The sequence below is a fragment of the Myxine glutinosa genome, chromosome 3, assembly GCF_964187855.1.
Source record: "Myxine glutinosa chromosome 3, kmMyxGlut1.1, whole genome shotgun sequence".
NCBI lineage: Eukaryota > Metazoa > Chordata > Myxini > Myxiniformes > Myxinidae > Myxine > Myxine glutinosa.
This window is the reverse complement of record NC_136263.1, coordinates 213,918,566-213,945,353: the sequence shown is the minus strand read 5'-3', so window position 1 is coordinate 213,945,353 and position 26,788 is coordinate 213,918,566. Positions and strand designations below refer to the sequence as shown.

General features: G+C 44.1%; 1 protein-coding gene across 1 annotated transcript in view; it reads left to right on the top strand.

Moving 5' to 3' along the window:
• LOC144891262 (extracellular calcium-sensing receptor-like) overlaps window positions 1–26,788 on the top strand; it is a 121,601-nt gene that overhangs the window by 51,381 nt on the left and 43,432 nt on the right. The window contains exons 5-8 of the mRNA XM_078773678.1: window positions 2,799–3,198; window positions 3,358–3,484; window positions 5,071–5,194; window positions 9,120–9,310. Of these exons, the coding sequence (XP_078629804.1) occupies window positions 2,799–3,198; window positions 3,358–3,484; window positions 5,071–5,194; window positions 9,120–9,310 (842 nt within the window). The remainder of the gene's footprint in view (window positions 1–2,798; window positions 3,199–3,357; window positions 3,485–5,070; window positions 5,195–9,119; window positions 9,311–26,788) is intronic.

Here is a 26,788-nt window from a genome sequence, read left to right as displayed (position 1 = left end):
GCGATCGGGGCGTCGAATTTCTCGTCCGGCGCGAGTTCGGTAAGCGTCAGAAGCTTCAACCGCAAGACCAAATTGACCCACGTCAGAATAACCGCCTATCTCGGGAGATGGCGGTGGCGGCTCAGGGCTGACCGGATCGGGCGTGTGTGGGAGCGGAGCCGTCGGTGAATTCCCCATCAACGGGTCCCCCTGGCTGAGTTCTGGTTGAACGGTATCCCAGCATGGAGCAAGATGACGCACCGAGACTGTAGACTCACGTCCATTTGGCAGCAGCACTCGAGCGTGCTCGGGATTGGTTTGGAGAATGTGAACCTTGTCGACAAGCGGGTCATATTTACTTTGACTAACAGCGCATTTGAGGAAAGCCGGTCCGGGCTCAGCTAGCCAGCCCGGTAAAGGTGGAACAGCACCAGAACGGCGCAAGTAACGAAACAGACGGCCGTGAGGAGTTTGATTAGTAGCTGTGCATAATAAAGTCCTGATATAGTTTAACGCCCCATGCACCATCCAAGTCCATCGGTCCAGTCCTAGTCCGAGAGACTTAAGGCCCAGAGTAATGGCCTTCCATATAATGCCATTAAATATTTCCACCTGACCGTTCACCTGTGGACTGTACGGGGTAGAATAGCTTGAAGCTACATTGTGCTGGAGCAAAAAGGTCCTCACATCCTGGGACAGAAACACAGCACCTCGATCGGTGTGTATGTAAGCCAGATTCCCGAACATGGAAAACAAAATCTGCAGACACCGGACAACCATCGCAGCGGACATATCATTGCATGGGAAAGCAAAAGGGCATCTGGAGAACTCATCAACTATCGTGAGGAGATTCGAGGTCCTAGCCTAATGAGGCCGGTAGGCTAGGACTAGCAGGGAGACACGAAGCCGGTAGAGGCCCTTTAAAATCCATTGCCAATCTCTCCCAAGGCCGAGTAGCCTGAATCAGTGTACCCATAGGCGGTTTGTAGAAATGGGGATTTGAGTTCAGCACAAACGGAACAAGTGCGACACAGCTGCCGAATGTCCTCAACAGAGTAGGGTAAATTGTGACTGTGCACATAATGAGCGAAACGCGTCACTCCAGGATGGCACAACGTTTCATGAAGAAGACGCAGATCCTCAAAGGAGGTGAGACTCGCACACACCGAAGGGCGTGATAATGCGTCGGCGGCGAGATTATCCCGCCCTGGGCGATACTTAATAGTGAAGCAAAAATCGGCTAGCTCTATCCGCCAGCGAGTGATCTTTTCGTTCTTAATGCGTTGGGCATGGCGCGTGTCGTACATGAAAGCAACGCTTTGCTGATCAGTAATGACCTCAAAAGATTTACCAAGCAGATAGGGTCTCCAACGCCTAATAGACTCAACGATGGCGTACGCTTCCTTCTCGACAGACGAATGACGCTTCTCTGCGGAGGAGAGAGTCCTTGAAAAGAAGGCCACAGGTCGCCCCCCTTGAGAGAGCGTGGCAGCTATCGCGTGGTCGGATGCATCGCTTTCCAAAACAAAAGGTTGACTGTCATTGATAGATGACACAGCGGCGCCAGCTATGTTGGACTTCAGGCCACGGAAAGCGACCTTGGCGGCATGACCCATGGGGAACACTTTGCAATCTACAAGCGGGCGGAGCTTTTCAGAAAAATTTTGAACCCACTTCGAGTAATGTGCAAATAGTCTGAGGATACGCTTCAACGAAGCACGGTCATGCGGTGGGGCCATGTTGAGCAAAGGTCGCAGCCGCTCCTTGTCTGGAGTGATAGAGCCCAGGGTCACGGTGTACCCCAGGAGATCTTTTGTGCGGATGGAATAGCGACATTTAGCCTCGTTCAGAGTTAGCCGATACGTGTGCGTAACCTGGAGGAAACGCTGAAAATTAGCATCATGCTGGGCCTGATCGTACCCACAAACTGTTAGATTGCCCAGGTAAACAAAGACATTGGTTTAGTGTTCCTTAGCGATTATGTCATCTTTGGCCCTTTGAAAGCATGCCACCCCATTTGTGACCCCAAAAAGGTAAACGAGTGAACTGGTACAACCTCTGTCCGGATTCAAACCCGGTGTAGATGCGATCGGCCTCTGCGATAGGGATCTGATGATACGCGCTGCGGAGATCTAATGTGCTGTAGATCGAGTACTGGGCCACCTGCCGAACCAGGGAATCCAATCCCGGGATTGGGCGTCCAGCTGCGCAAACCGATTAATCGTCTGCGAGTAGTCGATTACCATGCGTTTGCGATGATTTTCTGTCTGGACTACCAGAACTTGCGCCCTCCAAGGCGATCGACTAGGTTCGATTATACCCTCTTTCAGAAGTCGGCTAGTTTCCTCCACTACGAATTGCATGTCAACCAGAGAGTATCGTCACGATTTAACGGCAACCGGGGTGCAGTCAGGAGTCAAATTTTGAAACAGCATCAGGGGTTCAATTACAACCTGGCCAGAGCACACACAGAGTATTGTCACCTCCAAATTTCATTTCCAAGCGTCCATGTCGATGGAGAAAATCGTGACCTAGTAGCACTTCTGCACATAACATTGGTAAGACCATTAAATGCACATCCAAAAACATTCAGCCATTGATCACTAGCTTCAGCTGGCATTCGCCTTTGGTACGCAGCCAAAGAGCTTGGGAATCCAAGAAAATCCTGCGCATTGTCCCGAGAATCGGCCATCCATGCTTCTGAACGATCCGCAAGTCAACGTAGCTATCAGTAGAGCCAGTGTCGATCAAGGCATTGACCATCTGCCCCTCAACCATGACTGGAATAACAGCGTTGGTTAACCCCTGTGGTCCTGTAGTTGTCGAAACATCCAGAGGTGTCGATCGAGCCACGCGCGTAGGTCCGGCGCCAGCTAGTGTCGAGCATGGCATAGTTTACGAAACATCCAGAGGTGGCGATCGAGCCACGCACGCAGGTCCGACGCCAGCTAGTGTCGAGCATGGCGTAGTTTGCGAAACATCCAGCGGTTGTGATCGAGCCACGCACACTGGTCCAACGCCAGCTAGTGTCGAGCATGAAATCGCCGCGGGCGATGAAGGAGCTCCCGTCAAGGACGTGTGTGCCGCGCGAGGCCCGTGCGGGGAGATCACAGTCAAGGACACACGACGGCGCCTCACAGGCTGCGAGTGCATCCTAGTCAAGGTCACACGAGATGCAGATTGTGCCCCGGACTGTGCGAAAAGCACGGACAATGTCAGGCGAGTTCGCTAGCCCATTCGCTGGCCCCGTGTCGATCGGCATACCTTTGAGAAATGACCTTTTCATGAGCACGAATGACACATCGCCTCGCGTGGGGCAAACTGTTCTCAAATGATTTTGATTTCCACGAAAATAGCACTTTGCGTTACCCCCGGCAGATGGGGTCTTGGCAGCTGCAGCGGTCACGCTCTGGCCCGAAGCCTCGAGAGTGCCGTTGTCCCCGATTCCTGCAGAGGTTCAGCATCTGCTCGCTCCGCTGTAGCAGCCCTCTCCGGTCACTCACCGGTTAGCCCCGCAGTGACGTACGGACGATCATGATGATCGTATGCCTCAGATTGTCTTCGCGCCTCGTCGTAAACGAGTGCATTCTGATGAGCAGTCTCCAGAGTTAAATCGGCCATCTCTAGCAATCTTTGATGTATCATCGGTGAGTATGCACCAGAAACAAAACCTCTCTCATTAAATCATCACAGACCTGTTCGTGGGATCTAGGTTCACATGTACAGTCCTTCGCTAATCGGCGAAGATCCTGAACAAAGTGATTGATGGATTCCGAAGGGGCCTGCCGTCATGAGGAGAACAAATACTGGGTGTAGACCACGCTTCGTGTCTTGATGTAGATCTGGCGTAGAGGCCGCTTCAGCCGTAGCGTACATGACACATTGAGAGATGTACTGATATACAGAATGCGAGACGTGCGAGTTGAGCACCGCTAGCTTCGTCTCATCCGTGAGTTCAGCTTAGGCTACGAGGTAACTTGTCAACAGTCGAAGCCAGTGCTGCAGCTGGGCCGCCGAGTCCGGGTCTTGTGGATCCGCACCGAAAATCATCGGGACGAGTATCAGCTTATGAGTCATCGTGTATGTATGCTGATTATTGATATGATGTTCACTGGTTCTCTTTACAGGTGTTATTAGGGATCAAATGATGTCAACATCTGACGTCAACACCTGACGTCAACATCTGACGTCAACAAATGACGAATGATGTCAACAATGTCAACATTGGCGACGCCATCATAAAATGACCACTCGCTGTGCTTATTCCGGTACTTACAACGTCATGGACGAGTTCTTCATCAGAAACGAAAACAACTACCTTCTGATTCATACGTGACGCAGCACGTATATTTTCATCACCAATAATATTCCCAACTGCGAAAATAATGTCCTCTACAGGAACTCCGTCGGGAGGAACGCACACAAATGCATGCTTCCGGGTTAAACCCTCGAAACCCTCACATCGAGAGCATGCATTCACCATGTCGGCGATATTATTGCCCCATTCTTGTCTGAACCGGACAAGAAGGTATCAAACTTAAATAAATCAAGCTAAAATGAAAAACCAAAAATGCATTATAAGCATAAACAAGGCTTACAAAGTGTCGTCAAGATGGGTAGGCCGCACCCAAAATAGACCCGCTCTCAATCTCTCTCTCTCGAATGCAAAGGAGTCGAAAACCGGAGAACAAAACACCAAAGGCACATGGGATGTAACAGGAAAGGAGAGAAGGGATGGTGGGGGGGGGGGGGGGCTGTAGGGACAAAAACAATACACTGACGACTCACCACAAAACAGAGCAGCTGCATATGGTGGCCATGACGCCACACCCAAATCACAACAGCCAGCAGGGGGCGAGAGCGAGAGAGAGAGAGCGAGAGAGAGAGAGAGAGAGAGAGAGAGAGAGAGAGAGAGAGAGAAAGAGAAAGAGAAAGAGAAAGAGAAATCGTTGCGTAAGTTTTATTTTTCAGGTCTTTCATTCCGTTTGTTTTATTATTTGGGTCTCTCTTTCTGTTTGTTATATTCTCCAGGTTTCTCATTCCATTTGATTTATTATCCAGGTCTCTCATTCCTTTTTTGTTATTTTCCAGGTCCCTCGTTCCGTGTGCAGTGAGACCTGCGAGCCAGGATCTCGGAAGGTCTCTCTCAAAGGGGAGCCTTTTTGCTGCTTTGAGTGCATTCCTTGCACTGATGGACACTATTCTAATAGTACAGGTTCGTTTTTTTTAAATTTGAAGCTAATAAAATAATTATATGTTTTCCCAGTGGAATTCCATTTTCACTTGGCAAGAAAAATATTATTGTGAGTGTAGTGTGGTTTCGTTTTTGAAGGATACATTCTTCACCCTAGAATGCATGACCCAGGTCCAATGGACCCAGCTGCCCATAGAATGTCTATTTTTTTTAATACAAAGTTGACCAAAAGGTCAACATAGGCCGGATTTCTAAAATCACAATTTTCATGTGATTGACTTGTGATTCTAAGAGGATTTACATATATGGTCAATGAATTCAACCACCAACTATTTTTGAGGTCAACATAGGCCAAAAGGTCAACATAGGCCAAGTTTTTAAAATACTCATTCGATTGACTTGAAAATTGAACAGCATTTGCACATTCAGTCACTAAATAGGGAAACTAACTATTTTTGAGGTTAAAAGGTCAAAGGTTAGCTCAAGGTCAACCTTACAAAATCATCATTTTTCATCTGAAAAATCGTCACTTTTCTTCCTGTTGACCTGAGCTTTGATCAAGATTGTCAATTTTAACATTGATGAAATGGACAATTTGCTGAATCAATGGAATTTTTTTTCTTGGGGGTGGGGTGCGGATTTCGCAAGTATCGTGCTCTGCATGACGTCTTCTTGTTTGTTTGTTTGTCTGCACGCGCTAATCTCCTGAACGGTAAAAGATAGGAGTAAACCTCTGAAACCAAAAATGTCAGGACGGGCCCCGCGAAGGTTATAGGCTAGGTGGCGAGGCCGGTCGAGGCCGCCTCGGCTGGGCTGGGCCCATTTCGCAATTAAAAGCTGAGCTGAATTATAGTAGTCAATCTTCTAAGGCCACGTGTAAAAGCTGAATTATAATAGTAAATTCGTTCAAACAGAACTAAAAGTGTCGGGACGGGCCCCGGGAAGGTTATAGGCTAGGTGGCGAGGCCGGTTGAGGCTGCTTCGGCCGGGCTGGACCCATTTCACAATTAAAAGCTGAGCTGAATTATAGTAGTCAATCTTCTACGGCTGCGAGTAAAAGCTGAATTATAGTAGTAAATTCATTCAAAAAGAACTAAAAATGTCGGGACGGGCCCCATAAAGGTTATAGGCTAGGTGGCGAGGCCGGTCGGGGCCGCCTCGGCCAGGCTGGGCCCATTTTACAATTAAAAGCTGTGCTGAATTATGGTAGTCAATCTTCTACGGCCGTGAGTAAAAGCTGAATTATAGTAGTAAATTCGTTCAAAAAGAACCCGGGCAATGACGGGTGCTTTCGGCTAGTATCACATGAAAATTGATGAAGCAATTAGCGTTTGTTGAAAATTTGATAACAAAAGCTCAAATGGTAAAACGGTTATTGCCTGGAAAGAATGACAGACAGAAAAAAGTGGACATAGACTGGTACATGCAAAAGCAGTTGCTGTAACCTTGACCTTTGGACCTCAAAAACAATAGGCTTCTAGCTCTTCATTGGTGAACCAATTTAGTGACCAAATATGCAAATTATGTTCAAATTTCAAATCAATCAGATGAAAATTGACTATTTCATGCAACCTTGACCTTTGACCTTTTGACCAGAAAACAATGGGCTTCACCGATTTGTTCAAATTTCACGTCAGCGATACTAAAATATGCACTTTGGTTCAGTCTGTCTGTCTGGCCATGATACATTTGGTCATTACCTATCCAATCTGAACCAAACCTGACAGGACTAAGAGTTACACAATGGAGTTTGTAGTGACTTAATTTGCCCCTCCCCCCTTCCCCAAGGGTGTTTTCAGCCTTTGGCGAAGTCTGTGTTAAGGTGTATTTAATGAATGATGAAGAAGCCTTTGGTCAATATCAGGCTTTATTAAACTTGAATCAAAGCAGCATCTATGAAAAACACGTACAGACACAATAAGAGCATATTGTATCTAATAGGTTACAAATATTAAGCGAGGTAATACAAACAATCCATCTCTCAAAGAACTCTCTTTCTCTCTTACCAACATAAATCTTTGTCTGACTTTGGCTCACAGCATGCCAAGTCTCACACGAGCGTTCGAACGTCCGGATCTTAAATAGCCTTGAGCCCACTGAACTGAAAATATATAGAATGACCATTGCCATTCACACCACACAGATGGAGCTGTAGCTAGCGGGCGCCATCTTGGTTGGCACTCGATGCTGGGCAAATTCAGAGCAAATTTGCACGTAATTCAGAGCAAAAAGCGATTCCGTTTTTTCACCTTTTGTGCGATCGTTTTTCAATAGGAAACCTATCACAGTTACTACAACACTTTCCTTTATCCTTTCCTTTTGACAAAAAAAATTCGAGAACAAATATTGTTAATTTGGGAGCGTGAAGAACTTGGGACATTTTCATGAAACTTGCGAAGAGTCTGTCCAAATTATTTCACAATGATTTGTTTTTGGTCAAAATTGAAAACATGAATTTAGCTGTCCTTGTATTACGTATCAAAATAATGCAAACTAAATTGATGAAAAGTAATCAACTTTATTAAGTAGGCCCAAATGGTTGGCAGAGTGAGCAGCCGAGAGAATGTACATGTCTGTGTGTACATGTAATGTTTGTTTTTGTATGTGACATTATTTTGTCACTATATTCACTCCAGTAGCAGGTAAATAATCATCCAAGTAACCGGTGTGCGTATATGAGTGTGTATATAAAATGTGTGTGTGTATGTTTGTGTGTATATAATATGTGTGTGTGTGTGTGTGTATGTGTGTGTGTGTGTGTGTGTGTGTGTGTGTGTGTGTGTATGTGTGTGTGTGTGTGTGTGTGTGTATGTGTGTGTGTGTATGTGTGTATGTTTGTGTGTATATAATATGTGTGTGTGTGTGTGTGTGTGTGTGTGTGTATGTGTGTGTGTGTGTGTGTGTGTGTGTGTGTGTGTGTGTGTATGTGTGTGTGTATGTGTGTATGTTTGTGTGAGTGTGTGTTCAAAACAAACGAGATCCGCGAAGCGAGTCGGTCGAGTCGTGCTAATCAAGATGGCGACACGGTGGCTACACTTTTCACGGAGTATGAGCGTTCTATATATTTTCAATTCAGTGCTTGAGCCCCATGCGGATGAAGCCAACAGTTCCTCTTCTTCTTCACAAACACCACAGTGTGTATCCGTGTTAAGAGAGCTAATCATGGCATTTTTCCAAATCTGCTTCTAATAATAAAAGTAACAACAATATTATTGATAACAACATAATATTAATGTTATTACAAAACAATATTAATTGCAATAATATTCCCTCCTCCAAAGGGGTTTTCTCCTCAGACAAACTCCATATTAACATTTATAAATAGCTTATCATGAAGAGCCCTACCAGAATTTTTTTTTAAATCACAAACATGGATGATTATCTTTTTAAACAGTTGCTACTGCTGTTTAACACTAAACTGAAAGAAATCTGGAGGAATCCCAACATATTTGAGGCATTCAATGCTTACTGTGTCCACCCAGACGAAGGGGCATAAGCATAGATCTACTGTCATCTATATTTCCCAGAGAGGATAATAACATGAGAACATGACCCTTCCTGCTGCTCTTGTATGGAGTCGGTGTACTAGTTCAATGAAATTTGACAACTTTATGTGATAATTTCATCCTCTGACATTTTAATGTTATTATTAAATAGTCTTCAGCATATTCTCATAAGAATCTTTTGAAAAGTTGATGATAAAGCTCGAATCATAAAAAACGTCATGTATCACACATAGAATCGATTGTAAGTCCCCCCCCCCCTCCCCCGCCCCCCCCCTCCCCACTCTCCCATTGCGGGGGACGGAATCATTGATGGTCACAATGGCAAGGTCGAGACACACAGCTCATCCTTGTGACTGGGTTCATCAGTTCTCATCAGCTCCTCCACATTGAGAAGGACCCTGCTTACAACAACATTTCTCCTGACAATGATTTTTATTCAGATTCTCAGGATTGCCAGGTTTGCCCAAGAGACCTGTGGTCTAATGAACAGAGAAGCACCTGTTTTCCCATGCCAATGGAGTTTCTGGCTTTCTCTGATCCTTTGGCTCTCACTCTGCTGGCTTTTGCTGCTCTGGGTTTCACCATGACGGTTTTAGTCTGGATAACCATAGTCAAGTACCGCAAGTTCATTGTGATTAAAACACCAATCTGTGTTTCTCATTTCCTGTTGCTCACTGCATTAGCAGGGAGTTGTGCAAGCACCTTCTTGTTTGTTGGTGAACCGACAAACTTGTCTTGCCAATGGAGAGAATCCCTGTCACTATATTTTATCACTTTTTCCATAATTTCTGTGCTCACTCTGGCATGTAACATCGTCATGCACTCTAAAGGTACTTTTCGTTGTTTGAATACAAGGCACATTATTACAAAAGTCATTTGTGGCTTCTCATAAAAGTTTAACTTTCAATTTGTACTTGTTTGTTAAACTGTGTAAATGACGTCATTGTACACATTTCATTTTGACATTTCATGAAATATTACTGAATAGTCTTTCTTTTCTAACAATATTACTATTAAAACATTTTAGGTGCTGACATATGTCGCAGACACCAATGGATTGGCATAACTTATAGGTCAATGTGGGGAGATACTCCCCCCACGAAAGTCATTATTAGCCCCCTTTGGACTTATTCCAAAACGGGGGCTTATGGATTGGGTATCGTCCGTCGATCCGTGCGTCCGCAACCATATCTCGGAGATGTTTTGACCGATTTTGTTCATACATGGCACAAAAACAAAACATTACAGTATACATATGCACATTATTCTGTTTCGCAGTGCGATCAAACATGGCCGACTGGCGGCCATTTTAGTTGTAAAAAACCCGATATTCAACACGTTCTCAACCATTTCTCGGACATACATTTACCGATCATTTTCAAACTTGGCACAGAGATAAGGAATGATGGCTTACATATGCATATCATTGTTTTACGAGATAAGATCCAAGATGGCCGACTGGTTTCCCTTTTGGTACATAAAAGTGTCCCCAACCATTTCTCGACATGCATGGACCAATTTTGTTCAAACTTGGCACAAAGGCAACAAAAAAGGGCAATCAAAGATTGCAGACCCTCACCAAGTTGTCTTTTTAGTGGTTTGTATGGCTTTTTTTTTAAACAAATATGGCGACCGAACCACGTGACCGATGAAATCATCATTTTTTTTTGTCCACCAATTTATCCCTGGATGACGCGCAAGAAATTTCATCTTGATCGCATGAAATTTTGTATTTGTCGAATTGTGACGTCGTAATGGAGGCACCTATGACATCATCATTAACATATTTTATTCCACATGGAGAGTTCCTTACAATGAGGTATTTCTCAATTTTTTCTATGCAGTTCTTTCAGCGATATAGAGGTGCAATTTTTTCGGTTTTTCCAAGATGGCGGCCATACCACGTGACGTATGACGTCATAATTATAATTTGAAAATTCTGCACGTCGCAATGCACATATGGTGTAAATTTATTGCCAATCGGACCAACGGTTGCAGAGAAAATCATATTTATTCTGTGCAGACAAACAGACAGACAAACAAACAGACAAACAAACAAACAAACAAATAAACGGACTCAAATGCAATACCCTCTCCTCAGGCAAGGGTAATAAATGAGAATATGCATCAGCAGAAGATTTTGTTTTGTAATCCGACCAAAGATGGCTGACTATGAATAAATGATCGTTTTAAGGCCATTTTCCCTGCGAGAGTGGGGGTTAGCCTTGTGGGCCCCATGACAATCATGGTTCCCTGTTTGAGGCAATGTTTTTATGGCCAGATGCCCTTCCTGATGCCAACCCTTGGTTGCCTCTTACGATGCACAGGGAGGGATACGGTGTACCTATTCTAAACCGGGGTACACACTGGGATCATTCATCCCAGCAAGCTGGTACTCAATTTGCCGACCTCGGAAGGATGACAGGCTGAGTCAACCCCCCTGGCGTTAATTCAGCGATCAACGGGGATTCGAACCCAGGACCCTAGGATCCCAAGCCGGCACCCTAACCACTAAGCCAACACCAGTCGCTGACTGACGACCTTTAACTCCGTACAGCAAAATTTCTAAAACCACAGTGGGAGTATAACATTTTATGTATTTTTCTTCTTGTTCATTGTCGTCTCATCTCGTCTCGGTTGAGTTGTCTGTACTTCACCAACTTTGATTTGAAGGGGTAAGGTCACTCGGCGAATACGACAATCAAATTACGAATTAAAATTCTTCAGTTTGTTTGAATGTATCCAGTGACCTTATTACCTCCGCCACCGAAGGCAGAAGGAGATTATGTTTTCATGCTTGTTGGTTCCTTGCAAAAATTGAAGATTCAGAAGAATATTGGTTGGTTGTGTCTGTTTTTCTGACTCTTTGTCTGTCTGAATGTCTGTTCGTCTGTATATTAATCACATACTGGACGAATTTTCACTCCAATCTTCACAAACCTAACCACTGGGTGGAGGTATCCACTATAAAGAAGCAAGAAAAAGCAAGAGCAAGTAAACGAAAAAACATGTTTTAGGGCTACACACTTTTATTTTATTTTTAAAGTTTGAAACCAATAATAATATTTATTAAATTAAATTTCATATATGAAAATGTACCAGAAAAGAGTACCGTCGGCCAAATTTCAACACTTCTAGGATGTATGGAACCTATAAAATGAAACGGCTCAAAGATTTGAAACGAGACTAACAAACAAAGTTCAGATGAAGTTAAATAAAAGTGTGTAGAAAGCAAGAAAAAGCAAGAAAAAGCAAAAAGCCCTTTCCCCTTCCACTCACCAACCCCCTTCAGATTCCCACCAATGCACTTCCCCACTTCCTCACCTCAACTCTCCAACACCCCCACCACCCCCACCACCCCACACTCAGAATTCCCCGTGTGTAGAACAGGTATCTCATCTAGTTACATCAAAATGGACAAGCATATGCTATCAACGATATAAATACTTCTCCCAGCGAGGAATCAAAATTCTACGATTCTCTGAAATTATATGACATAATCAAGGTGGACAATCCTTCATAAACTTCACATTTCCCCCAAACGCATTTTAGCGCAGGAGTAGGCTATCAGCCTCAGGTGCATCCAACAGTAGGAGACCAATAGTAGGAGACCGGGGAGAACTGGGACAGGGGAGAACTGGGACACCCCATCCAATACTTATATTTTTCAGGCAATCAGATTGAAGAAAATATTTTCCTGCTGCCCTTCGCTTCCTACGCTCCATGTGTTAACAGGACAATTCTGCAATCACTTAGGTAAGTACAGTGATATAAATAAATAAAAATTATAAAAAAAACTTGTTTTTCAGTCATGATGTTATTGTTAAGTGCTTGTTAAGCAAAACAGCTAAATGATGAATGATGCCTCTATTGTATTGCTATCTGGGTTAGTGTGTTTAGATAGGAGTTATATGATGTTTACATTAGGCATTTTGGAGTGAGCTACTATATGTTGTATAGACTGTACGTGGGGAGAAATGGGAAATGTTGTCCCAGTTCTCCCCATAGGTGTCCCACATCTCCACACAGGTTTACATTTAGTTCACATCTTGAAAAGAATTTCAATATTCTCAGAAATATTAAAGGAAGTTCTTTCTTTTTTACAGAGGCGAACAACAACAATGCCTCAGACCTATAAAAGAAACACTGATGCAGGTCTCGTGCCTCCATAAGCAAAGCTGGATGCCGTGAAGGATGTCGTTGAACATGGCCTGGGAATCCGAAAAGTGGCAAAAGACAAGGGCATATCAAAGAGTACTCTTCAACGTTATGTCACTAAATATCAAAAAGATCTAAATTGATACATGGCTCCCAATTATATACATAGTCAAGTGTTTACTAGACAACAAGAACTTTCCCTTGCTGACTATCTCAAGACAGCATCAAAGATGTTTCATGGACTACCGCCCGTTCAAACAAGACAACTTTCATACGAAATGGCAGCCCGAAACTCTCTGTGCATGCCCACCAACTGGACCGAGAACAAGCTGGTTGGAAAGGAGTGGCTAACTGGTTTTCTGAAGCGAAATCCCACGTTATCCCTCCGAAGCCCTGAGGCAACATCCCTTGCAAGAGCAACAGCATTCAATCAGCATACCATTGGTGAATTATTTGGTCTACTAGAGAGTATAATCTTGGCAACCAAAGTCATTGGGGCTAGGATTTTCAGTTTGAATGAATCTGGACTGACCACTGTTCAGAAAGTACCAAAAGTAATAAGTGAAAAGGGTGTGAATCAGGTGAGCCAGGTGACTTCCCGTGAACGTGGTGAACTGGTAACTGTATGTGGAATCATTTCAGCATCTGGGGTAGCCTTACCCCCAGTTATGGTTTTCCGAGGAAAAACTTCAGGGATTTCTTTCTGGCCGGTGCCCCAGAGGGTACACTTGGATTGGCCACTGAATCTGGTTGGATGAACTCGCACTTGTTCATTAATGTAATCAAACATGTTGTGAAAACAACACAGTCCTCCAAGGAAAATCCAATCATTCTCATAATGGACAATCACGAAAGCCATCTTTCACTTGAAACACTGGAATTTGGAAAAGAAAATGGTGGTCATATCATTACACTACCTCTGCACACAAGCCACAAGACCCAGCCCTTGGACATGAGTAGAAGGGAAATGTTGTTCCTGGACCACCCCCTATTTCTCCATGCACTTACATGTAAATTTTTCCCTTACCCTCATATTCCTTCGTTTTTTCTTATCACCTCTATTCCTACCCTTTTGGTCTTTAATGACCTTTTAGCCTTTTAGTTAAACTTTTTAGCATACCAGTATAGGCATAGCAAAATAAATATCTTCTTTTAAATTCTCTACCAAAACGTTATCTTTTGGCTTAACTAAAAGATAATAATAACCTTCTTTACTCCAACCAGCATTTAACTATTAATAAACTTAAACAACGATCCTACAAATATTTGTTTATGCGTAGGAAATAATTTAATTCTCTTACAACTCTCATCACCATCTAATATATTAACAAAGTATATGTTTGAGTTTGGTTCTTTATCAAGATATTTTAACTGAGCTAAGATAAAATGGTAAACCTCCCTCAATGTTCTTGTTTGAGCGCCTCCAGTGCCACACACCATTTTTAAATTAAAGTATATATTTTCCTGACAACCATCAAAGTTTTCCGTCCACTCAAAAATATTTCCATCTTTTTCACCCAACTCACCGGTATTTAAATTAATTCTCATTTGTTTTGTGAACTTTTTTACCAGTTGCCTTTTCAATTATACCTATTTGATATTTTTCACATTCATTATGTTTACCATTTTTATACCAAGGTTGATTACACCTCCACTCTTTAGTCTGGTTGATACTTGGTTCTATCATTTATATATTCATAAAAAAGGCGGCGGTAGCCCGTTAAAATCCCTAACCCCCCTTTTTATCTCATCAGTTATATATATTTTAACACTTATAACCATAAGGGAGACTATCAATTCCATTTTCTAAAATAAACCTCTTATCATCAAAAGCTCCAAGAGCTTTCTTATTCACCTCTTCTGAATATAATTGATGTTTATAACTTCTTATTGAATTAATCTTTCTAAACTCTTCTTTCTTTGTGTAAAACAGTTGTAATAATGCTTAAAGTTTATTGTTTCTTTAACAACATTTTTCTTTACACCTTTTAACCTCTTATCAGTATTTTCAACGTTATTCACAATGTATTTATAAGCGTAAGCCTTAGACCTCAATCCCACAAATTCACTCATAACATTTCCTCCTAATTCATCCTTGAACTTTCCAATCACCTTTTTATTTTTAGAAGAGAACAACTCACTCTCTGGACTATAATTACTCGTATCATAGATATTGCTACAGTTTTGGGATGTGTACAGTGAGCTCAATAAAGGTTAAAGGTTGCCCCCCATAGATAGTCACACGAGCAACATGTAGCCTCATTTGTAGTATAGTTATGTCTTAGTATATGTGAGAGTAGGCCCCTTCCAGTGTTAATCCTGCGTTGTGTAAAGACAGGAGAATAGGTCCTACTTCGGCAAACCATTCCACCTCTGTGGGCGTAATCCAGTTTGTTAAGCATTGGTTGTTCATTAGTCGAGGTAGGCCTAAAACGGTGGGGCCGGCGTTGAGGTCAGGAGCGGCAGAGGCGATGACGGTAAGCATGAGCCGCCAATCAGGGCTCAGAGGTGGTGGCATCAGAGGGTGTGGTGAGAAGAGTCTGGTGAGTTCCAGAAGGCTCGCAGGGCGGGGCTATACAACCCGATGCGCAAAGCCCTCAACAGGACTTGAAGAGCACTTGCAGAGGAGGGGGAGAGGACTTGCATCACTCGCACTGTATGAACTCGACTATCGCTAGAGATACGCGGGCACAGCCAGGGCGTTTATAACTTGCGTGTTTCAGCCAAGCGAGTAAACGAAGCTGCGTAACCGCCCTTCACCATAAAAGCCGTCCCGCCTTTGCCATAAAAGCCCTCCCTGCCGTTCGCTCCGACATATCACCGTTGCTCGAGAGACACGCTGCGTGGCCTTGTCTTCGCCTACCTCCATCTTCGCGGACGTGCCGGGGACCGTGGAGAGCAGGACGAGAACCATGCTTGGACGCGCTGGAGAACTCCTACCCATCTGCAATCCCCGTGTGAGTGTGTCAGACGGGCCCGTTGTCTTTGGGAATTAAGAATAAGACTGTATAAGGATTTCCCTGTGTCTCTTTTTCCTGGACTGTAAATACATGTGGTAATGATCATTAAACCTATTTGTTCTTCCTTTCTTCTGAATTCAATCGTTCCTGTGATTTATCCATAGGCTAACCCTCGCTATAGCGGGGAAAATGGCCGTAAAACGATCATTCATTCATTCTGTGATTTCTCCATTGACTAAGCATGGCACGAATAAGATCGCTTAAATCGGGGTCCATTAGTTATAATGACGCGGAACACATGTACTCAAACCGCTCGGCGTATTCCAACCACACGTGGCTTAAGGAAATCGTGTCCTAACAGAATGTCAGCACATAAAGCAGGTAAGACCATGAGGTGTGCATCTGGGAAAACCCGTTCCTTTATCACGAGTTTCAATCGACATTCCCCCTTCATGCTGAGCCAAAGTCCCTGGGAAGCCATGAAGATCCGTCTCGTAGTCCCCAAGACCTGCCAACCATGCCTGTGCACTAGTCGCTGATCGATAAAACTATCCGTAGACCCTGTATCCACCAAGGCATGCACACAATGGCCCTCGACCATGAGGGGAATAACGGCTTGAGTCAGGCCGGACGAGCCTGCTGGGAGTGGGACCGAACCTCCTGAGTGAGGCGGTCGTGCCTCGCGGGTGGGTCCTATGCCAGCCGCAGTTTTCCGGGCGTCAGAGGGTGCCCGTGGAGTTTCATATAAGTTGTCAGGGAGCGTTCGCATGCAATCTGCAGTGTTGCGGTCGTTGCCGGAGTATTCGTTGTTCATGGGGCATTCGTTAAAGCTGTCAGAGAGCCTCCCCATGCATTCCGCAGTTTTGCCATTCAAAATCACCATTTGACGAGTATGGGCCTCCGTAGTCTTGCCATTCAAAATCGCCGTTTGACGAGTATGGGCCTCCGTAGTCTTGCCATTCAAAATCGCCGTTTGATGAGTATGGGCCTCCGTAGTTTGTACCAAACGCGTGTCGCCGCCAGAGGACGCCATACGCTCTTGAGAGACGTAGCATGTACGTACCGCCGGGGTTGGGCGAGGCTCCAAAGGCCCTCGCGTTGCCCGGAGTTTAGTCGAGGACACACGTTCCATGTCCGATTGAGGATGAGACTGTTGTGGCTGTTCGGTGTCTCTCGCCAAGGTCGATTGGGCGATCAGGGGCCCGCGAGGGGGGACACTGCCCATCAAAGCCGGGTAAGGCGCCGTGTTCCGTGCTCGGCCCGTAGGCTCCGCAATAAGCCCATTCAAGGTCGCGCACGGCCGCGAACCGCATGCGGTTTTCCGGCACACTTTTGCATAGTGCCCCTTCTGCGAGCACAAATGGCATATCGCGTCCTGAGCCGGACACACTGACCGGTGATGTCGTTGACCCCCACAGAAGTAGCATGTGGCTCCGCGTAAGGCCTTGGGTCTGGCCATAGCGGCAGCCATCAGGATCCCCGGATCCTCCGCCGGGGCAACCTGGAGTTCCGCGAGCGGGTCCGCTCCCAGTTCGTCGGCGGTAGCACTCTCCGGCCATGCATGTAGCGAGGTCCCCGCCAAGAGGCGCATGCGATCATAGTCGTTCGACTGCAGCCGCTCTTCAGTATATATTTTCCCTTGTTCTAGAGCCGCCGTGAAGGTCAGGTCGGTCTTCTCCAAGAGCTTGAGCCTGAGGTCCTGAGAGGAGACCCCAGAGACGAAGGCGTCTAGGAGAAGGTCATCTTGAACCTGCTCGTGAGTCCCTGGCTCCTGGGTGCTGTCTAGCAGGAGTTGCGGAGCTCCTAGGCATAGTGATCCATCGGCTCGTTTGGTTGCTGGCGTCGCGATAACAGCAAATGCCGAGCATATATTATGCTCTTTTGCTTTATGTACAATCGCTTGAGCTCCACAACAGCGAGGTCGTATGTCGCACATCGCGCAATACTGTTGTACACCTTGTAGTCGACTTTGGACTGGAGCGCTGCTAGCTTCGTGGCAGCGGTCGGCACAGTGTCCTGGTCAGCGAACTGATTCTCCAAAGTTTTCAACCAGTCCGTGGCTCCAGCAAACCAGCATCCCAGCAAACCAGCATCTGGGGCTTGCGGGTCGGCGCAGAATTGCGAAACCGCCAGCATCTTGCTTCCCGCCATGTACGTAGATTTTAATGGAATTAAGTGTTGTGGAAATCAATTCAAGTCACAACTTTAGTCCATCTGTTGGTTTAATTCCATTAAGACCTTTGACATCATTCTGCAAATACAGGGATGCAATAGAAATAAGGTTTGGTTTCACATCGGTCAATCCACAATATCATTCAATGAAAGCAAGCGTAATATTCTATGCGGTACGTACCGTTAACGAGTCTACTAGTCAATGTAACATGTCACAGGAGAAGACGCCTAGAGCAGCGGCCGTTTCGGGTCTTATAGCCGCGCCCCCCTAGCGGTGTCAGCGAGCAGCGAGCATCACCTGGGTTCAGCATTAATACGATTTCAGTACAATGGTTATAATTGAAATTGAAGAGATGGCAGAGTCAGAAATAGGAGATATAGTACAGAGGCAAGAAATGGAATGCACCCAAAGTCTGGATTTGCATTGTGATGTCGTGCTTCCTAACAAAAATGAAGGTTTGCAGGTGCTGGCGGAGAAGAGAATCCCAAAGGTGAGTAGGGGTGTGTATGGCGTGAAAGTGTTTGACGGGAAAACATTTTTGGCGCGCTTGGGATCGAGACGCAACCCGGGCGCTCATGGAAGGTCCTTTGTGAGGTGTACGAGAGCGAATGGCGCGCGTGTGCGAAAAGTGTGCACCAGAGCACGAGTGTATGTGGGAAGGGTGTGTTGGAGACGAGTGCGAAAAAGAGTGTGTGATGGCCGAGGAGAATGAGAGAGGATGCACACTAGAGCGCGTGATTGGGTGTGTACCAAGAGAGTGCACACCCGTGGTTGTTACTGAGTGTGTAACAAAAGAGTGTACGTGAGAGTGTGTGATTGGGTGTGTACCGGGAGAGTGCACACCCGTGGACATTACAGAGTACGTAACGGAGGGGTGTACGCGAGGGTGTGTGATGGCCGAGTGTGTAACGGAGTGTGCGAGTGGTATGAGAGCGCCAGGATGTGCGTGAGGGTGTGTGATAATGGAGTGTGCGAACGGCGTGAGTGCACCTAGGTGGTGTGAACCTGAGTGTGTAAGGGAAGAGAATGCACAGGAGAGTGCAGTAACGGAATGCAGGGGGTGTATGATAGGTGCTGGAGCGCCGCGTTGTGCGAGTGAGGAACGGGTCGCGTGTTTTTGAGAACGCGGCCCGAGCATTGACGCAGACCGGCGTAGCTTTTAGCGCGACGTATAGCCGACGCGAGCCCTCGGTGCGTGGTGTGCTTTGTGTGCTGCGGGGACCGGCGGGGATCAATGCTGTGGCGGTCTCGCAAGGAGCACCGTGCACGATTCGTGCCGGGCCCCGCCCTGTATGGTCGGTGCCGCGCCTTGGTGGGAAAGGCGATCGGCACGGTTCGAGGGGGGGTAGAAGAGGTCGGAGCTGTGCCACATGGCGGGCGCGGTGCTCCGACCGTGGGCGGTTGGGCCATCGTGCATGGGACCGCAAGGCTCCACGTAGAGATGGTGCCTTGAACCTTTGCCCAAGCATGCCTCCTCCCCTGAATCGAAAATGCCGGACGGACCCAACCAACAGGCGACAAACCACCCGCATGCATTGCTCGGCTTTTCGAAGCCGAGCTGTGACGAAGATGTATTGCCGCACGGAGAGGCTCGAGTAGAGTGGACGATTAGCCATAGTGTTGGGGAATGCTGCCCGGTGTGGAGGGATGGTCGTTTTACCATTCCTCACATTTGGGGCGCATGAGCACTAGATTATGGGGTGGCAGTGAAAGCTCACCAAGGGCGGGCTAGGTTAATTGTTAGGGATTTAGTAAATGACTTTAGGAGACAAGATAATTAAGTAGCGACATTTGTACAGGTAGAGGGGACGTATAGAGATTAGATGGTTGCTAATGACGAGGGTGACCTTGGTGTAAGGGAAGATGGGGAAGCACGAGTATTAGGGGGAAAAGCAGCTAGTTAGATGATGCTGTGTGAATGAGAATCACTGTGTGTGTTGAGCTTGAGCAAATGAGGAATTGGTTGGGAATAACCAGAGGTGGTGTATTTAGACAGATGGAGCTGTGTTGAAGTGAATTGACTTGCATGGTGTGCAAGTGGAAAAAGGAATGTGAGCACAAGAGGTGTGCCAGGAATATTTGGTGTGTGAGGAATAAATGGTGTGGAATAAATGGTGTAGAATGAGTGGTGTGGACTGCTTGGCGTGAAGTAAAAGGTGTGGAATGCATGGTGCGAAGGAGTGAATGGGGGGGAGATGGACCCCTTCACGAATACCCGGGGTGGGCAGTTTAAAGTCAGGTAGAGGGTTTAGGTAAATTGTTTGGATATTGACATCTGTGGTGCAGGAAGTAGCAGGAAGTGCTTGGATGGATGCATGAGTCTATGATATGGCTGGGCGTGTGGGCTTTTTTGGTGCGTATGGTTATTGGAGCACTCCGCCACTGGTAGTTTGTCGGCCAGGTGAGGCCGCAGGTAGGCTCCGGGAAACAGTTAGAGTTGTGAGTAGTGTTCAGTGGGGCCCGAGGATCCAGGAGAAGGACGCGGGTAGCCCAATGCCAGAGAGGGCATCAGGGGGTGAGAGAGCCAGGAGGGGCCTTCCCCAATTTAGCTAGTCGCAAGGAGCAAGGTAAGCTCGGGTGGCGACTTCAGTGGCGGAGGTGCGCAGGTAGGTAGACCTGCTAGTGGAGCCACACGACCCAGCCCCGAAATTGTGCAAAGGCACAGATTGAAAAATTGTGGAGTGAGACCCAAATTCGTAGGGCACCAGGTGGTCAATGGGAATCAGGTTTTTAGAACCACATAGTTTAAAGATGCCGATTGGCATGGCATGACCCCAGGTTAGTTTAAACGTTAATGTAACTAGAGTAGTTAGGATTTGAGAGAATTCCCTTTGCGCCATCCACATTCATTCACCAAGGTGACAAAGCTCCCGCACCAGCACCAAGTGACTGATTTGAGTGAGTAAGACGCATCTCGACGTGATGAGACGTTGTGGTTATTCCATCTCTTCCTTCTTGGGAGGGATTGGATGACGAATTCGGTTTAGAGGGGGATATGGGAGACAGGACGTAGATACGGATTTGTAATTTGTAAATACAGGGAAGGGCAAGGGTAGTGCAAGCTGACGTGGGGGGCATGAATGGTTAGGGATGAGCTTGCTCTGTTCGCTCTCCCGCGCCCCTCATGCTGCATTGCCTTGTATTGATGTGTACCTTTGCGCCCTTTCTGCTTTGCTGACTGTGCTTTGTCTTCCTCCCCACCCATGGACCCACTTTGGAGGAGGAGTTGTGCAGCAACCTTGAACGGTGCAGTTGCACCTTGCTACGCATGTGCAGCTGCACCTTGCTATCCCTGTGCAGCACACCTGCTGCACTGTGCTACACCCGTGCAGATGAACTGCGCGGCACTTTGCTGCCATTTCATTGATTATAACTTTACTGCACATGTGCAGCACACTTGTTGCCACAGACACTTTGCTGAACCACATTACACATGGACCGCACGTTTTGTGGCTTTACACTTTGCTGCAAACTTACCTTGCATCTTCGGACCACGTATTTTGAGTGGCGTCCATGTCACGCAGATGGACCATAGGATTGGCCCTGTTTGGCCAGGAATTAAATAAAAACGAACACGGGTTTTTGTACATTTTATTCTGGTGTGCCAGGAAAGAAGAACTTTAAGTTTTTATTGCACACAGAAGATGAAACAAGAAGAAGATGCGGCCCAGCAGCAAATGGTGAACTGTGCATTGATGAATGTGAATGTGTATTGTGCATTGCTGTGCTTTCTCTCCCCTCCAATCTTCTTTCCAAAAAGAACAGGTCCTGGAGTATAGAATTGTAAATAGTTAGATTTGTGCTTGTAAATAATAGAGGCTGCGCTATGGCTTTATGTGTAGTTTGAAATAAATCCGCAATTCGGTTAGTTGTGGGTGTGAATCTGATAGTTAGTTACACAATGCAGTAGGTGGGACATATCTAGTGTTGTAAAACTGTCACATATACAGGTTAGTTTAAATGTTAGGGGGAACCACATCTAAGTGTCACACGTAATTAAAAGCGAGTCCCAAGTCTTTCTCAAAACTGGTCGTTCCCACTTGGGTAGGGTCGACTCGGGATGAGTCTGACGAGGGAGGGGGGCAGTGCTACGGTTTTGAGATGTGTACAGTGACTTCAATAAAGGTTAAAGGATGCCCCCCATAGATAGTCACACGAGCAACATGTAGCCTCATTTGTAGTATAGTTATGTCTTAGTATATGTGAGAGTAGGCCCCTTCCAGTGTTAATCCTGCATTGTGTAAAGACAGGAGAATAGGTCCTACTTCGGCAAACCATTCCACCTCTGTGGGCGCAATCCAGTTTGTTAAGCATTGGTTGTTCATTAGTCGAGCTAACACGAGGTAGGCCTAAAACGGTGGGGCCGGCGTTGAGGTCGGGAGCGGCAGAGGCGATGACGGTAAGCATGAGCCGCCAATCAGGGCTCAGAGGTGGTGGCGCCAGAGGGTGTGGTGAGAAGAGTCTGGTGAGTTCCAGAAGATTTGCGGGGCGGGGCTATATAACCCGATGCGCAAAGCCCTCAACAGGACTTGAAGAGCACTTGCAGAGGAGAGGGAGAGGACTTGCATCACTCGCACTGTATGAACTTGACTATCGCTAGAGATACGCGGGCGCAGCCAGGGCGTTTATAACTTGCGCGTTTCAGCCAAGCGAGTGAACGAAGCTGCATAACTGCCCTTCACCATAAAAGCCGTCCCGCCTTTGCCATAAAAGCCCTCCCTGCAGTTCACCCCGAGATATCACCATTGCTCGAGAGATGCGCTGCGTGGCCTTGTCTTTGCCTACCTCCGTCTTCGTGGACGTGCCGAAGACCGTGGAGAGCTGGATGAGAACCACACTTGGATGTGCTGGAGAACTCCTACCCCTCTGCAATCCCCATATCTTTGGGAATTAAGAATAAGACTGTATAAGGATTTCCCTGTGTTGCTTCGTCCTGAACTGTAAATACATGTGGTAATAATCATTAAACCTATTTGTTCTTCCTTTCTTCTGAATTCGATCGTTCCCATGATTTCTCCATTAACTAAGCGTGACACGAATAAGATTGCTTCAATCAGGGTCCATTAGTTATAACAGCACGGATCATGTGTACGCAAACCGCTCGGCGTATTCCAACAACACGTGGTTCGTGCGAGGCTTGTTTCCTCGCTTCCTTCCAGGGCAGCGCGAGTACTTAGGTACGAGCGAGAATTTGGTCCCCAAACCCTATTTTGCGCTGTCCGGAAGGGACGTAATAGGTCTCGGTTCGCGCCAGGTCAGTAAAGACAAGGGGATTAATCCCCCCTTGATAAGGGGAGAAGGCCGGCGACAGAACCGTAACAATATTAATGTCCTTTTTCATGTCTGAATAAACATCATCAGTATTAATTTTCAAAATAAAACTATCTGTATCCATATAAAGTAGATTTGCATCATTTTGATATTTCTTCCTTAAGTTATTGTAAAAGTAGTCATACATTAATGACTTTGATAAATCAAGAATTGATGTTCCAATATAAATAGGTTTATCCATTTCAATACTCTGTTTACCCAAATGGATCGCACAAAAGTTATCCATAAAGTCCTCAGCTCTAATAAAACTCGGTCTATTAATTAATTTTGATGCTTGTTCCCAAGATGTTGCAAGTCTAATGTTTTGTCTTTTCCTTACATTCTCCATAGTTTTACCAAAGACCGCATTATTCATCAATTTATAAAAGTCTTTCTCAAAATCTGTTTTTGACTCTGTTCTTATTTGTGTATTAAAATCAATGTACTCCTTTAGCCAATGACTTTGATTGAACTTTAGAACCCTATGGATCTTCTCTACTTCTCTTAGACTTTCTGATAAATATTGTCGCAAATTTCTTTGGTGTAGAACATAATTTTACTTGTTATATAATGTAGTACGTAATTTTTCTGTTGATTCACCTTTTATATCAAACGATTGTTGATCACTCAACCATTCTTTCTTTGGACTTTCTTTCTCACAAGCAAATGGTAGATCTTTATGTTTATTATGAAGTTCTTCAGGATATTTAAAATCGACCTCAAAATAATAACCGACTTTAGAATCATCCAATTCTTTTTGTGTAGAGATACGTACATCTTGCAAAACCTTTTTTACCCATTTAAGTCTTAAGTCATTTAAGTCTTTTTCATTTACCCATTTAAGTTTTCCATAAGGAAGAGCTTGAGACATTGCCCAACCATACAGGTTGTTTGCATCATAGTACATCAAGTAAGTACTCTCTTTCATTGAATCATAATTAGGAAGATATTTGTTATTTGCTTTTGCATATCTACTCGAGCAGACTTGTGAAATTGCACCTCTTTTAGCCTTTTCAATCATCAAAAGCATATGAACATCGGTTATCAAATCCAAATCTTGTTTAGTCATTTTCAGCATCGTGCTCCATGCCAATCCAGGCGCTGTGTAGTAGTGAGCAGGATCCAAACCATATCCAGCACAACAAACAGATCTAAAAGCCTCAAATACATCAGCCAATAAAAGCACATCCGTTTAGAGACATAAATCATGATACTCACCAAGATTCTTGATGTTGTATTTTTCCCAAACATTTTGTGCATGTACATAATCTTTATCAGATATATGACTATTATTTAATTTATTATAGAAATTTTATTTTGAAGGAAGTTGTGTTTCATTGAATCTCTCAAATGAGTCCATATAATCATTCGGGGTAAATTCCCTTTTGTGTAAGTAAATCTTTATCTGAAAAATACTCAGAAAGACATGGAAACTCTTTTAGATTTTGAACCAAGTTGGCCAATGGACTTGCCATGAATTTAAATACATCAATAAATCTGATATGAGTTATAGGAGATGTATGAATTGTTTTTGTGAATGAAATGTATTTCTGATCCGTGATAGGAATTGCTGAAATGTCTCCAGATGTCTTTGAAAGTTCATTAATAAATAGATGCGTATCATAATGAGCATTGTTATGAAGAAAGACAGGAATGAAAGAGGGGAGTTTATAATTAATATTACAACTTTGATGAGCCGGACCTCTATATTTACCAGTGAGATGACAATGATCTCTAACCTTTAGACCTTCACCAATTTTCTCATCGGAAATATGACAGATAGCCTTTGGCTGCCAAAATCTGTTTTGTCTTCTTTTGTTTATGACATTGGTTTATTGGTTTCTCTCATTATCTTGGTTAATCGAACACAGTCTTTTTCTAGTCGTTTCACAAACTCCTCTGGGGCATCTGAGCCTCTATACTCCTCTAACTTGTAATATTCACCGGATGATTTTATATAATAACAAAAACCACAAGGAGTATGTTTTAGATATTTATTTGTGTATGATTCTTTTGGATCTGGAGAAGCAGTGTCTACTTTTTCTAGAATACTTTCGAAATCAGCATATATTACAAACGGATGTTTGATCGTTTTCTTTTCATCTTTGAATGAGATCTTTGAGCCTTCTTTAGGCATATTGATTACCGTTGATTTATGTTCACCACAATAATTTGAATGTTTATCTAATCTTTCTTGGGTATGGAAGAAGTTAAGACAACACATACAAATATATATTTTATTTGTTCTTTTACATACTTGTGGTTTTATTAATTTTTTAATATCGTTGATGTATGTGTAATGTGAATTTTCCTCTGAATTAAAATATAGAAGATTAATATGAGTTTGATCTTTTTTATAATGTTCAGAAAGCTTTAAAACCAGAACGTTGTTTGTTTCTGTTAGACCATAAACATTAATTGATAAATTATTCATCTTTTCAAATTTAGGAATATCATTTAATGTCATTGGAAAATTTAGATCTTTTGTATTCAACGTATTCTCATATTTTTTATAATGAGATACTCTTTCAACATGACTATCTTGTGGATGTAGATGTGCTAGAATAGACCAGAGAACACATTTATTATCTTTATTTTTGATATTGATAACTGCTTTTCTATTTTTGATAACACTAGGTAAATCAATGGAAGAAGAAGCTTTTAGAGGATCTGATTTAAGAATATGAATGTCAATGAAAATAATTTTTCCTATATTGAATCCACTTGCTACGATGGAATTATCCACATCTTGCTCTTGTTTAATAAGTTCATCATAGACTCCCGTTGTTTTAAAACCTTGATATGATGATATAAAGTGTAGCTCAGTTCTCATGTATGGTGTATCTATAACTCCACCATCTTTTGACATTTCTAATTTTACTCCCATATAAAATTTAAGTGGTTTCACTTCTTTTAGTGTTTTTTCAATCAACGTTTGAACAGCAGGTTTAACTATTTCTACAGCATCAACTATAGACTTTGGTTCGGGAGGTTTGAAGTTAAAGACTCTTATTTTAATATGTCCTTTGAATGCACCATCACAATTTTTAGTTGTGATAAAATTTGATAAATGTTGATTTGTTTTAAGATGTCTTTCAAAGCTTTTCTTAAGGATATTTTTATTGCAGACATCACAGTGTTTTGTTTCCTCCTGAATAGGAGCTAGTAGGTTAAGTAGATTAAATGTATGCTCATTAGTTTCTAAATGTTTTTTGTGCTGTTTATATTCTCGTTCACAAACGTTGCAATAATCCATATTTATATAGCAACAATTTAGAGATATTTCAGCGCTTAAAAGAAAGTGCCTTTTTTATACTTGTTTCTGTGCTTAAAACAAAGTACCTTTTTGATAGGCTTTTTAAAGATGAAACTGTGTTTAAAATAAAATGCCTTTTTACAGGCTATTTTATACTTGTTTCTATGCTTAAAGTAAAATGCCTTTTTTTTTACGGGCTTATAAAATAAAGTGCTTTTCACTTGTGTACAAACCTTAATATTACCATCTATA